Below are 12,965 nucleotides of genomic sequence, written 5' to 3' on the forward strand. Positions count from 1 at the left end.
CTTCCAGTCCTCTGAGTCCTCCCATGGTCACGCTCCTGCAGACTGGCCACCTCCACGGCCCTGCATGAGGCAATCTCAAATGGAATCCAGAGCCAGCACCCTCAACACTTAGCCCCTTCTCAGCATTTGGGCCATGCGGGTCCCTGCCCCCTTTTCAGACAACCTCTTCTCACACAACCCCACTTCATTCCACAGGAAAAACAAAAGGCCCATTCAGGGTTTGTCTTCTTGGTGACCAACCCAATTGTTTCTCATTTTTTGTTTTTCAGTAACAAAAAGGCAGTTAATTGCAATTACTCAGCCTCCCTTAAAGGCTTGGGGAATCTCAAGACTTAAACCAAAGCACCTGGCTACACTCCTGGGAGAAGGGGGAAAAATGCCTTCCATTTCTTAAGAATGAACTAATAGTTGGGGAAAAAAAAATCCGACTTACAAGCTAATTTCTTAATTACCCTGCTCCACGAGTTATCTGATCCAGTGCCCCAGATCCCCTCTGGAACTGGTGCCCTGCCCTGAGGCGCAGCTCATGGCTGAAACAAAGTCTGGAATCCTACCTAGTTCCTGCGGGCTTTCCTTCTGGGGGGTGGGGGGTTGGGGGCTGAGTCCTGTCAGGTAGCCCATCCCGTAGGAGATGCGAAGGCAGATCTCCCAGAAGCCTGCCTGTGTCCTGCTTGGGTTATTAGAAGTTTGTGGCTTAATTTACTAATAAAGCAGTTTTTAGTAGAATTGAAGTCCTTATTCTGCCACAAGTGTGGTAAAAGTGAGTCAGAGGGGTTCCACTGTCTTCTGGCTTAAGGTACTTTCTAAATGACAGGCTCTAAGGTCACTTCCATCGCCAAAAAACCCAGCATGATAACACTGGTAGGGACTACTTCTTAACTCTTCTCTCTTTTTTCCCCTATATAGTTGAGTCATTCTAGTGGCTAGAATTGTGCTCAAAATTAAATGTGAGTTAGGAATAACTAACTGTGAGTAGCAGAACACAAGATTTACTGGCTTAAACAGGTAGAGATTTAACAAAAATCCAGAGGTGTGTGATTGGTGGTGCTGGGTTTGGACATTAAGTTACAGAACCAATGGGGGAAAGAAGTGAAAAAGAAGCAGTACCAGCCATCTGTTCCCTTCTACTAAGAAAAGCTTCTCTGGAAATCCTCAAGTTTGACTTTGTCTTAGGTCTCATTGCCCAGAACTGGGTCATATGACCATGTTGGTTGCAACAGATGGTCAGAGTATGTATGTCAAAGAGTGTCTTTATTTTGTCTTGGTTTTGAAATATATAAATATTTGGGGGAAAGAATTCTAGATTGCCAGTTTTTTCTTTGAGTACTTTGTTTTTTATTCATTTATTTTTTAAAAGATTTTATTTATGTGAGAGAGAGAGAGAATAAGCCGGGAGAGGGGGTGAGGGAGAAGCAGGCTCCCCGCTGAGCAGCCCATCCTAGGACCCCTAGATCATGACCTAAGCCAAAAGCAGATGCTTAACCGACTGAGCTACCCAGGCACCCTCTTTGAGGACTTGAAAGGTGCCGCTTCCCTGATTTCTTGTTTGCAAATTTCTGATAAGAAATCTGTTGTTATTTTATCTTTGTTCCTTTGCATAGTGATGTATCTTCTCTCTGCTTTTAAGATTTTCACTTTACCGCTGGTTTTAAGCAATTTAATTGTGACGTTCCTTGGTATAGTCTTCTTCATATTTCTACTGAGAGTTTGTTGGGCTTCTTGGATTTGTGAGTTTATAGTTTTTATCAAATTTGGGAAGTTTTCAGCTACTATTTCTTCGACTTTTTTTCTGTCCCCTCCTCATTCCCATATTTCTTCTGTCCTTCAGGGACTCCAGTTATGTGTATGTTAAAGTCACTGATACTCTGTTTGTTTGTATTTTCAGGCTTTTTATTCCCTCTGTATTGCATTTTGGATAGTTTCTATTGCAATGTTTTCAGGTTCTTTAACCTTTTTTTTTTTTCTTTTCTAGTAATGTTTAATCTGCTGTTAGTCCCATAGAAATGTAGGGGTGTATGGGTTAAAAATCTCAGACAATGTTTTTATGATTTCTAGGTATTTACTTGGAGTCTTTTTAAAGATTTTCCATATCTCTACTTCCTTGGCCATATAGAATACAGTTATAATTATGTATGTCCTAATTTACTAATTCTATAATTTCTGTGACTCTTTCAATTGATTCATTTTTCTTTTAAAAAAAATTTATTTATTTATTGGAGAGAGAGAGAGAGCATGAGTGGGGTGGAGGGGCAAAAGGAGAGGGATAAGCAGACACCCCACTGAGCAGGGAGCCCTGTGTGGGGATCAATCCCAGGACCTTGGGGCCATGACCTGAGCCAAAGGCAGATGCTTAACTGACTGAACCACCCAGGCACCCCTCTGTGACCCTTTCAATTGATTGATTTTTCTCCTTATATGAGCCATTTTTTCCCATTTTTTTTGTTTGTTTTTTTGCATGCCTGATCATTTTTGATTGGATGCCAGACATTGTGAATTTTATCGTATTGGGTGCTGGGTATTTCTGATTTCCTATAAGTACTGTTGTGCTGTTTTGGGATACTTTGTTCTCAGAAACAGCTTGATTCTTTTGGTGCTGGCCTTTGAGATTTGTTTGGTAGGACCAGAACAGCATTTACTCTATGATTATTTTTACCCCACTATTGAGACAAGACCTTTTGAGTCATGAATTGTGAGGTTTCTGATTTGAGTGCCAGGATCAGGTCCTATATAATCCCTAGGTATCTTTCTTTCCCACTCTGATTTGTAGGAACAAGAACAATCCCCTGCCCTGTGGAAGCTTTGGTGATTGTTCTCACTCTCTGTCTAGGTGGCTCCTTCCCTAGCCATGGGTAGCTTCCTCATGCTCAGGGGCTAATCAGCTGAAGACTGGAACAAGGCCTTCTATAGGTCTCCAGAGCTCCCCCTTTCACTGTATAGTTCTCTTCTCTCCAGCACTCAACTCCCAGCTCCCACTGTTTTCGTTTTCCCAGTCTCCCAGTTCTATCTCCTCAATTTAGGAAGTCTGTCTAGTCCTTGACCCCCTTCTCTGCACTGCTGCCTGGCAGCTCTCTTAGGCAGTAAGCAGAGGCAGAGTGCTCACCTCCTTCATCTGCTTTCCCTTATGGACCACTGTTCTGCATTTATTTAATCAATTTATTTAGTTGTGTTAGCAACTAAATTCAGTCAATGTTGTTCCATCTTGGCTGGCTAGACTGAATTACTATAAATTATTGTTGTTCTGTTGAGGAAACAGATTGCTGTGTCAACTGTTTCCAAAACAGTTCTCATTATGTAACCTGAAACACCTTGCACTGCAATCCACATCTCCTGCAAGTACAGTACATCCTTGCACAATGGGTATTACAGAAGAGTCGCCTACAAATAAACTCTGTGTAAGATAATCTGATTTTTTCCTCTGGCTTCCATTTTCATTCCTGCAATGCTCGCTCTCCTTCATTTCTCATCACTTTCTCTTTAGCAGTGACTTCAAACCCTGAGACTTGCCTTTGTTTTCTCCTCTCGTTTTTTTTTTTTTTTCTTTTTAGTCAGGGACCAGTAATCCATACACAAAATGTCATGATGTTTTGGGATTGGAATTCATCATATTCTTGTCAACACAGTCCTTGAGTACTCAGGTGTGTGCTTGGAGTTAAGGGGTGTGTGGGGTTGAATAAAGGCGAGGTCTTTGACTTCAAGCAGCTCAGTTGTTTGTTTTTTTTTTTTTTTTTTTATGAATAGCTACTCCTACAGTTTTGGATTGTTTTAAAAGAAGGAAACCTCTGCCTTTTGAGATGGACTTAGAAGTAGAAAGTTCAAGAAAAGGAATTCTTGTTTTTCTTCCTGCTCCTCAGCTTCAACGGTATTTATTGAGTGTTTACTACAACAAAGTGTTATTGTATTACCTAAGAGACTGAGACAAGTCACTGACATTGATGATGAGTTCATGTTATGGAAGAATGAAACATATTGATAAAGACCCAAGGTGTGTCACCACAGTAAACCTGTCAGATTTCACAGAAGGGTGTGATTACTGAGGTCTGGAGAGATTAGGGAAGGCTTAGAGACTTAGCTCAAGAAAGAACTACAGAATTTAGGAAAACGTGGTGTGAGCGCAATTAGGAATATGGGAGCCCATGGCTTGTCTAGGGACAACCAGAGAGGTTGGAGTAGGAGCTTCTACTGGAGAACAGTGTGGAGAGTAGAGGCCTATCTGTAGAGTAGAGAGTAGAGGCCTATCTGTAGAGTAGAGAGTAGAGGCCTAGGCATTTGGACTGTGCAGAGCTCTGGATGGTTTTTTGATGGGAGGACATGGAAGATGTGTTTCCATGAGAGGGCTAGGGTTAATGTGTGCAGAGTTGATGAGGACTGGTGGCAGAGGTGTGAGAGCAGGGACTATGCTATGGTTTAATCATCTTTGTATTTCCATCTGCTGGTTCAAACTTAATGCTTGTTGCTAAGGTGCATGTAAAAGGTTATCCTTCCCTTCCCAAATTGCTAATATTCTTGATAACCACTGGCCCTGTCAAAGGCATGACAAACATTGCGAAAGAACTTCTTCGTGCCCCATGAAGCATTAAAGGTAGGCAAATTTGGACTCAGGGTCTTTCAAGCCTTGTTTCTCCTTCAACTCATTTTGTTCCCTTGAGGAAAAGGCACTTAGCCACTGTTACAGAAATTACACAACAGGGTCGTTCCCAATCCGCACCTCCCTCGACCCGAACAATTTCTTTTTTTTTTTTTTTAAACCTTTTTTTTTTTTTAAAGATTTTATTTATTCATTTGACAGAGATAGAGACAGCCAGCGAGAGAGGGAACACAAGCAGGGGGAGTGGGAGAGGAAGAAGCAGGCTCCCAGCAGAGGAGCCTGATGTGGGGCTCGATCCCAGAACGCCGGGATCACGCCCTGAGCCGAAGGCAGTCGCTTAACGACTGAGCCACCCAGGCGCCCCATGACCCGAACAATTTCTGCATGCTCTTACAGATCTCATAAGACAGACCACACATACACACGGGAACCAAAGAGCCCAAGCGAACACTCCCAAAGGAGGCCTGCGCAGGCACAGACTTCCAGATGGACAGAACTGACACAATGTAGCCTCAGGCGCACGTGCACGAGCGCGCACCGCCGCGCGCGCACACGCACATCCTCACGTGACTCAGCGCCCAGGCGGAGTAACCACTCGATTAGGCACTCACACTCCATTATTGGCCCCATCGGCCCCCTGGTGTGCACACTTTCTACTCCCATCCGCACGCGGAGCCCGGGAGCCGCCCCCCGCCCCCCGCCCCCAGGGACCGTCCCCCCACCCGGGGCCGGCGGACTCGCCGAGGCTCGGCTCACTGGCGGGCGCCGGTTGCGTCATCGGGACGCGACATTGCAGCAACACCGGTGGAGACTTGAAGTGCCGGCAGCTGCAGGAGCGGAAGCCCGAGCCGGCGGAGCTGCCCGGTGCGCACCGCGAGGGCGAGAGCGGCTGCGGGACGCTGCTCGGGCCCGGAGCACCGCGACAGGTGCGTCGTCGCTCTCTCCGCTGGACCCGGCGCGACTCCGGCAGGTTGTCCATCTCCCCGGAGCTCCAGGATTCCCCCGGAGAAATGGGCCCGGCTCGTGCCGGGTAGGGGTCGGGAGACCGAGCTGCCGCATGGGCTCCCGTGGGGAGGAGGGAAGTTCCTGTGGACTGAATAGCCTACGCACCTGAGGGGATCTTGGGGGGCATTGGCTTTCAGGCAGCTGGGGTGCTTTGCAAGCGGCTGGTGCTGGGAACAATCCCATGACACTTAACCAGTGATTGGCCTGAGCTCCCACCGTGTGCCAGACACTGTGTTAGGCGTTTTATAGGTACTGTCCAGCCCTCCCAGCCACCCCAGGAGGTAAGATCTATCATATTATACCCATTTTCCAGATGGGGAAACCAAGGCATAGAAGTTAAATCAACTTGTTCAAAGTCAACACAGATGGTCCGCAGTGGGGGATTCGAACTTGAGTATGGTTGGCCTCAGAGCTGATTCTGGTATCTCTGTTCCTTTAAAAATCCCAGAGTTGGTTCCCGTCAGTTGATAGTCTGGCGCCTCCAGATCTTGTTTTACTTCTCGACCTTGGATAAACGCTGTAGGGAGGGAGGAGCGAACCGTGACTTCCTATTGGCACCCGACGCTCTCCCTCCACTACTCCCATCGCTGGGGCCAGCAGCGACTTCTTTTTCGCAGGCAGCAATGGGGCTCCCCCTGTTGTAGCTACATTCTGCATATGAAACTGATAGCTGATTTATTTCATAATAGTGAAGAGCTTTCATGCCAGGTGCATTGCTTTACTGTTCTCTCAACTGGCCTATTATGTTAGGTTGATGTCATGTTAAATTGTTAAGGACGTACTATATGGTTGTGCGGAGGATAATAGTTACCGCAGCAAACCCATAACACTGGGGAGTAACACTGGTACCCCGGGCGTGACCTTTCAGAGTTTTAAAGGAATCATTTAAGACAGGGTGAGAAATAGCCAAAAGCTAATGCAATTTGAGAATTATGTTAGGGAGTTTTTATGTTTTAGGTTAATCTGTTTTCTTTAGCAGTTCATTGTTAAAGAACATTTTCCCTTAGGGTACGAAAAGGCTTATTGAAAAGGATGAAAACTTTTAAATCAGGTATTTCAAGATGGTATGGTTTTGATTTAGAGCTTTGTAGATGTATTAAAAGTGCAAATATTGCATTTAAGGCTTCGCAAGAAAATTGAGAGCTTAATTCATTTTAAGTGGGAAACTTTAGAGGTGCTCTCTTTGCCTTCACCATTTTTACATTGCATAGTGGGTATGACCAAAAATTCCTAGCACGTAATTTAAAAAAAATTATCTACTTGTGCAGGTACATGTAACTTCTATTTAATTAAGTAAACACATACCTTCATCCCCCCGGGAACCATTAATGCAAATGAAATAATTCTTTGTCACCTACCTGAAATAAGCTTGCACATTTATGGCGGTTTTGTTCAGGAAATCTAAAAATACAAATGTTGATTTAAAAAAAATAATCAGAACAGTCTGCCAGAGTTGTTGAGTTTAAAACACATCAAAGTCTGCTTTTACACATTGACTAAACATGGTGGCAGTCCACCAGTAGTTCATTTGACACCCTATAATGGAGCAAAATAATGTCGAGGTCAGAATTTAGAGTTTTGGTCTTTATCTGAATTAGTCATTAATTTAAATGGTGTATATTTTTTATAGCACATGATTTGGGAGTTACCTCTTGTGACATGGATGAATCTGCACTGACCCTTGGCACAATAGATGTTTCTTATCTGCCAAATTCATCAGAATACAGTGTTGGTCGATGTAAACATGCAAATGAGGAATGGGTAAGTGTAATACAGGTTAGAAACATTCAACCTAAAGATGTTTGTTCCAGTGTTGTTTATGAAGGTAGCTGGAAGCAACATGTCAAATAGAGGTTCATAGCTAAAGAAACTGCCTCCTGCTGTTTGAAGATATGTTTATGGAGCCTAATATTTAAACATTCTTATGGTTTTATGTTAATTGGAAAGAAAAAATTGGGTGGGATATTTAAGCATAGTGATTGTGTTAAAAAGCAAAATACTTTGCATAGAAAAAAACCTACTAGTTGTTTTAGGTGGTGTACTTATAAAGATACTTTCTGTATCTATTTTCCATAATGTGATAAGTATGAATTTCAAAATGGAAATAAAATTTTTAAAAAAGGAATAAATTTTAGTATGAATCTCCATTCAAAGGATATGCATTTTCCTGTATTTTTTTTTCTATTTTGACAACATGGCTTGTTTAAAATATTCCTTGAACACTATCTGCTTTATATAAAAAATGATGTCAGAGTTTTTTTGTTTTTTTGTTTTTTTTTTGCTTATTTTTGAGAATGTTGTATCAGTGGGATATGAGCAACTAATGAACTCAATGAGCAAAATGTTTAGAACAGAGGAGCAGAATTTGACCCTAATTGGACTGTACATACAGCTATGATTTAAATTCCAGCCTTTAAACTCTGTTGTCAGGCTAAAGGAATGTTATATAAGTTTACCTTGTTTTTTATTTAAAGTAAAATATTTTAAGCTGTGTGTAACAACTTGCTTACTGTGTAAGGCTTTGTAGTACTTTTGTGGGAGTCTGTGATTGAAGACGAATAAGATTAACTGTTAACATATGGATCCAGGAGTCTGGTTTTATTCATCCTGCTGCTGTCACGGGCTGTTTAACCTTGCACAACTGTTTTTGAACTTCTGAATGTTCAGTAGTAATTGCTAGCTATTACTATTCTTAGGTGCTCAGCTTTTGCTTATGTTCCAAGTTTTGTTCCAAGTGTTGATGACGGAGGGGAGTACCATGAAGGAAAATCACTCTGAGAAACTTATACTACCAAAAGAAACCTAAGTCTAGGTTTCTCTTATATCTGAAATATCTTAGTTTTAGAGATCAAGTGGAAAAATATGGTTGGTTCTCTTGCCATTCAGACACTTTTTTTCCCCATTAACATTTTTTAGGGTGAGTGTGGTTTCAGACCTACTGTCTTCAGATCTGCAACCTTAAAATGGAAAGAAAGCCTAATGAGCCGGAAAAGGCCATTTGTCGGAAGATGTTGTTATTCCTGTACTCCTCAGAGCTGGGTAAGAATGTAACTGCTTGTTGACCTTTAATAAACAGAGTGAAATTCCAACTTTGTGTGAATTTTATTATTGGGTAGTCTTAATGGACTTAATTCGTTTTTAGCACTTAGGCCCATGTTTATAAACCAGATATTCCAAGTAATGATGTTGACTCAGTTTTTCTTTCCATTCATTTATTCAGTAAATATTGGTCAAACAGTTGATGCTAAGTGATAATTTGGTTCTTTTTTAGTTTAGTTTTTTTTTTTTTAAAGATTTTATTTATTTGAGAGAGAGAGAGAATGGGTACACACTTGAGAGAGATAGAGCACGAGACGGGGGAGGGGCAGAGGGAGAAGCAGACTCCCTGTGGAGCAGGGAGCCCAACACAGGACTCGATCCCAGAACCCTGGAATCGTGACCTGAGCTGAAGGCAGCTGCTTAACTGACTGAGCCACCCAGGTGCCCTGGTTCTTTTTTGGTTTAGTCTGACTTTAGGGGAAGAGTAGATCTTACTTTTAGATCACTCTTCTTTTTTTATTTTTTATTTAAGTTCAGCTAGCCAACATATAGTACATAATTAGTTTTTGATGTAGTGTTCAATGATTCATTAGTTGCTTAACACTCAGTGCTCATCGATCACGTGCCTTCCTTAATTCTAAAGAGTTGGTGGGAACCTTCATATCACTTCTAGATGTTGAACTTTTGACTCACTGTTACAATCCTAGTGAGATGAGCAAGAGATAGCAGGACAGAGTGAAGTTTTAAAGCTGTGGCTTTGCCCTACTCTCCTTTTTCTAAGTTTCTATTGTGGGGGGATGGGTAGGGAGGGTGGGTGTCTGTTGACTATGATAGTGAAGGAGGGTTACTAAAATGTTAGGATGGGGGTGCCTGGATGGCTCAGTCAGATAGGTGTCTGACTCCTGATTTCTGCTCAGGTCATGATTTCAGGGTTGTGAGATGGAGCTGTGCATTGGGCTCTGTGCTCAGCGTGGAGTCTGTGGGGTCTGCTTGAGATTCTCTTTCTCTCCCCCCCCCAAAATAAATAAAATCTTTTTAAAACATAAAATAAGGGGTCCCTGGGTGGCGGAGTCAGTTAAGTATCTGCCTTTCACTCAGGTCATGATCTCAGGGTCCTGGGATCAAGTCCCGAGTCGAGTCTGCTTCTCCCTCTCCCTCTCCCTGCTGCTTGTACTTGCTCAGGTGCGCGTTCTCTCTCTCTCTCTCTCTCTCTCTCTCAAATAAATAAATAAGTCTTTAACAAATAAAATGTTGGGATGAAGATTTTAAATAGCGTATGTCTGGGTTTGTTTGTATTTTGGTGAAACAAGCACATGTCATGCAGAATCTTCCACGTTACAGTGTAGTACTTGAAGAGTCAGTTGGATGAAAGGCGAGCCTCTGTTGGTGATTTGCTAGAGGGCTGTGTTAGCCCAGGAGTACAGAACCGAATGTGGCTGTGTTCTTGAGCAGCAGAGTTACCCTTTAAAAGGTATACCTGGACGTTAAGCTCTCTTTGGAATGGGTCAGTTATCAGGACAGAAATTCTGCCATTTGAGTGCCTTTCATTTATAGACACTGCTTATAACCTGTGTGGATAGCTGACTGTGCTGTGTGAATTTTCTACTCAAGGTCTGCTTGGCAGGAAGTAGAATTCTGAGTCTGGTATAAAGGGATTCACTAACTTGGGAAAGATTTGTGTGGGACCCAAGCAATTTATGTTAAATATTCTGGTCTGCTCAAGAATGTCTTAATTATAAATATTGTTCCTTTTAAATCACAAGTGCCTTATTGCAGGAATTTGGTAAACTTGAAGGACCATGATATTTCTAATCCAGGAGTAAAGCCAGTTCAGATTAATAGGCCAATAGAAATACAAATTTAAATAAATGATCATGTGGCTTTTCTTTTTAGACTGGCACCTCATCTAATTCTAATGTCAAATGCTTAAAAGGTCAAAATAATACCTTGGCTTTAATGTGTTCTTTTTTTAAAAAAAAGATTTATTTATTTTAGAAAGAGAGAGCACACATGCATGAGCATGGGGGAGGGGCAGAAGGAGAGGGAGAGAAAGTCCCAAGCAGATTCTGTGCTGAGCAGGGAGCCCAATGTGGGGCTTGATCCCAGGACCGTGAGATCATGACCTGAGCTGAAACCAGGAGTCTGAAGCTCAATCTACTGAGCCTCCCAGGCGTCCTGACTCTGATGTGTTCTTAAGTCAGGAGAGAGTATAGGAGATTATTTGGTGGTGGTGGTGGGGGGGTGTTTTGGGATGGGCATAGATAAGTTGTATAGTAAGTAATTGATTTTTGTTTAGATACGGTACCTTATGGAGTTGAACTTGATCTTAAAGTTCTTCCATGGCATGTTTATTTAAAATAATTTTAAACAGTACTTTCATAGTAATTTTTTTATATTTGCTACCCTTTCTCTGATATCCTGTTTTCCTTATCTCTAAAGAGATTCCACGTAAATATTTTTATATCTTCTATTGAAAGTACATTATGCTTTCCCAGCATTTATTTGTGGAATGTTTACCTTTTTGTCCATACTGATAAAGCTACAGACTTTCTCTTTCCAGAAGAACTATCTCTGAGTTCTCCTTTAAGGTTTCCTATAAAAGAGAATGACCTTTAGTCATACATTTTCCAATTAAGTAAACAGTCATTTTAGAGAAATAAATACCATACTCTTCTGAGCAAGATGCAGATTTGAATATTAAAACCGCCGTCAGCCTCAATTTTCATATCTGTAAAATGGGGATAATAATTATTGTGTCAGGATTATTGCCAGATTTAATAATGTAATGATAACTATGTGGTACTTAGTATGGTATTTTTTCATTTGGGGAACACTGAACTCTCCAGTATTCCTGTCAGTAATTTAATAAGCTCTCAGTAGCTTCAGCTCTTTTGGGTTGGAGGTAGGCAGTGAGGCAGGAAAGGGAGGCGCAATTTCCTTTGCAAGGTGGTAAGCCTTAATTCTGAGTTTGTGACCTTCTTTGGAGACTAAAAAGTACTTTTCAATAAAACATAATTTTTCTTCATCACTTAGATTTTTGAGGCAATGCTTCACTTTATACTTGACTTTGCTTAACTATGCTTAACTTTATATACTTTGTAAAAGTTATCAAGAAGTAGTAATGTGAGCTCTTCACCAGCCATCCAGTTGTATACTTATGTCTACATTTATTTTGTTTCATGTAGGATAAGTTTTTCAACTCCAGTATCCCATCTTTGGGTTTGCGGAATGTTATTTATATCAATGAAACTCACACAAGGTAAAAAGAAATTTCTTTTATTTCTAATACATCTCAAAAGAAAAACTACAATAATCAGTGGATTTACTCTAAGAGGAATTACTTCCTCTTTTTGAGAATTAATAGAATTGAGCTTCTGACACAAGAGGTCTTATCTAAAAATTGGAAGCAGCACAGCCCCCTGAGAGACCGGTTACTATTACCACTATGTAATTATATAGTAACTATTTCATGAGAGTGTAGATATCACTTATAGCTTTCTCTTTTTATTTGCATATTGATTTTATATCTGAAGTGTGCCAAAACGTGATAAAGATTTGTCTGAGGAAAGGGTAAGTTCGAATGTCTTATCTATTATTATTATTTTATGCTTAAAAATTGAAATCAGCCTAATCTGTGGAGTTTTAGAAGATTCCTGTATTGAGCAAATTTTTTTCATTTTACTACTAGCTTAAGGCTTTCTTTAGAATTCTTCCAGACGTCAGGCACTTGGAGATGGGCTGTGGCATCCCAGTGAGAGAAAAGAGGCTTTGTTTTATGTGAATCTAGGCTAGGGGCTAGGGAGGAGGGAGGGGAAGTTGTGTGGATGTCTGTGAGGCAGGAGAGAATGGCAGCCAAAAATGCCGCCAGTCCTTATAATTAGTTCTAAGAGTAAATGCCTGGAATAGGTCAGCAGTAGGTTCAGGTGATGAGACATGCTTGAAATTGTGCGAAAGTTGATCCAAGACGTCAGACACTTAAATTTGAAGGCTTTCCAATGTTCCTGATCATATTTTGGTGATGAGATCATAAGTGAGCTTGACAATACCTGCATGTAAAAGTTTTTTTTTTTTTTTAATAGAACCAAAGTCAAGGGACATACTTTTTCCCATTCCCATGTTACCCTTCTCTCTCTCTCTCTGTCTTAAATTTAAAGGAGAGAGGAGAAATTCTGGCCCCCTGATTTTTCCCCTCTTTTTTGACTTAAGCTCCTAAGGGATCTCATAGAGTCTCTTCTTGTTTACATAAGTAGCCATGTTATCTATAAAGCCAAAGGATTCATTTGTTGTGTCCAATTGAAGGCAGTTAAGAAAAAAAGCATACGCTGTACTGACTAGG

The 12,965-nt window shown here is 41.3% G+C and overlaps 1 protein-coding gene across 5 annotated transcripts in view; it reads left to right on the forward strand.

Annotated features, from left to right (window-relative positions):
* Positions 1-5,366: 5,366 nt before the first annotated feature.
* Positions 5,367-12,965, forward strand: part of GPAM (glycerol-3-phosphate acyltransferase, mitochondrial) — a 33,289-nt gene continuing 25,690 nt past the window's right edge. The window contains exons 1-4 of one of the 5 annotated variants that reach the window (XM_040624478.1): positions 5,367-5,511; positions 7,221-7,351; positions 8,507-8,629; positions 11,815-11,888. In XM_040624478.1, coding sequence (XP_040480412.1) covers positions 7,250-7,351; positions 8,507-8,629; positions 11,815-11,888 — 299 coding nt within the window. In that variant the 5' untranslated portion in view covers positions 5,367-5,511; positions 7,221-7,249. The other 4 variants (XM_040624479.1, XM_040624477.1, XM_008684496.2 and 1 more) reach the window with 4 other exon arrangements.

The sequence above is a fragment of the Ursus maritimus genome, unplaced genomic scaffold (assembly GCF_017311325.1).
Source record: "Ursus maritimus isolate PB19 unplaced genomic scaffold, ASM1731132v1 scaffold_7, whole genome shotgun sequence".
Lineage (NCBI taxonomy): Eukaryota > Metazoa > Chordata > Mammalia > Carnivora > Ursidae > Ursus > Ursus maritimus.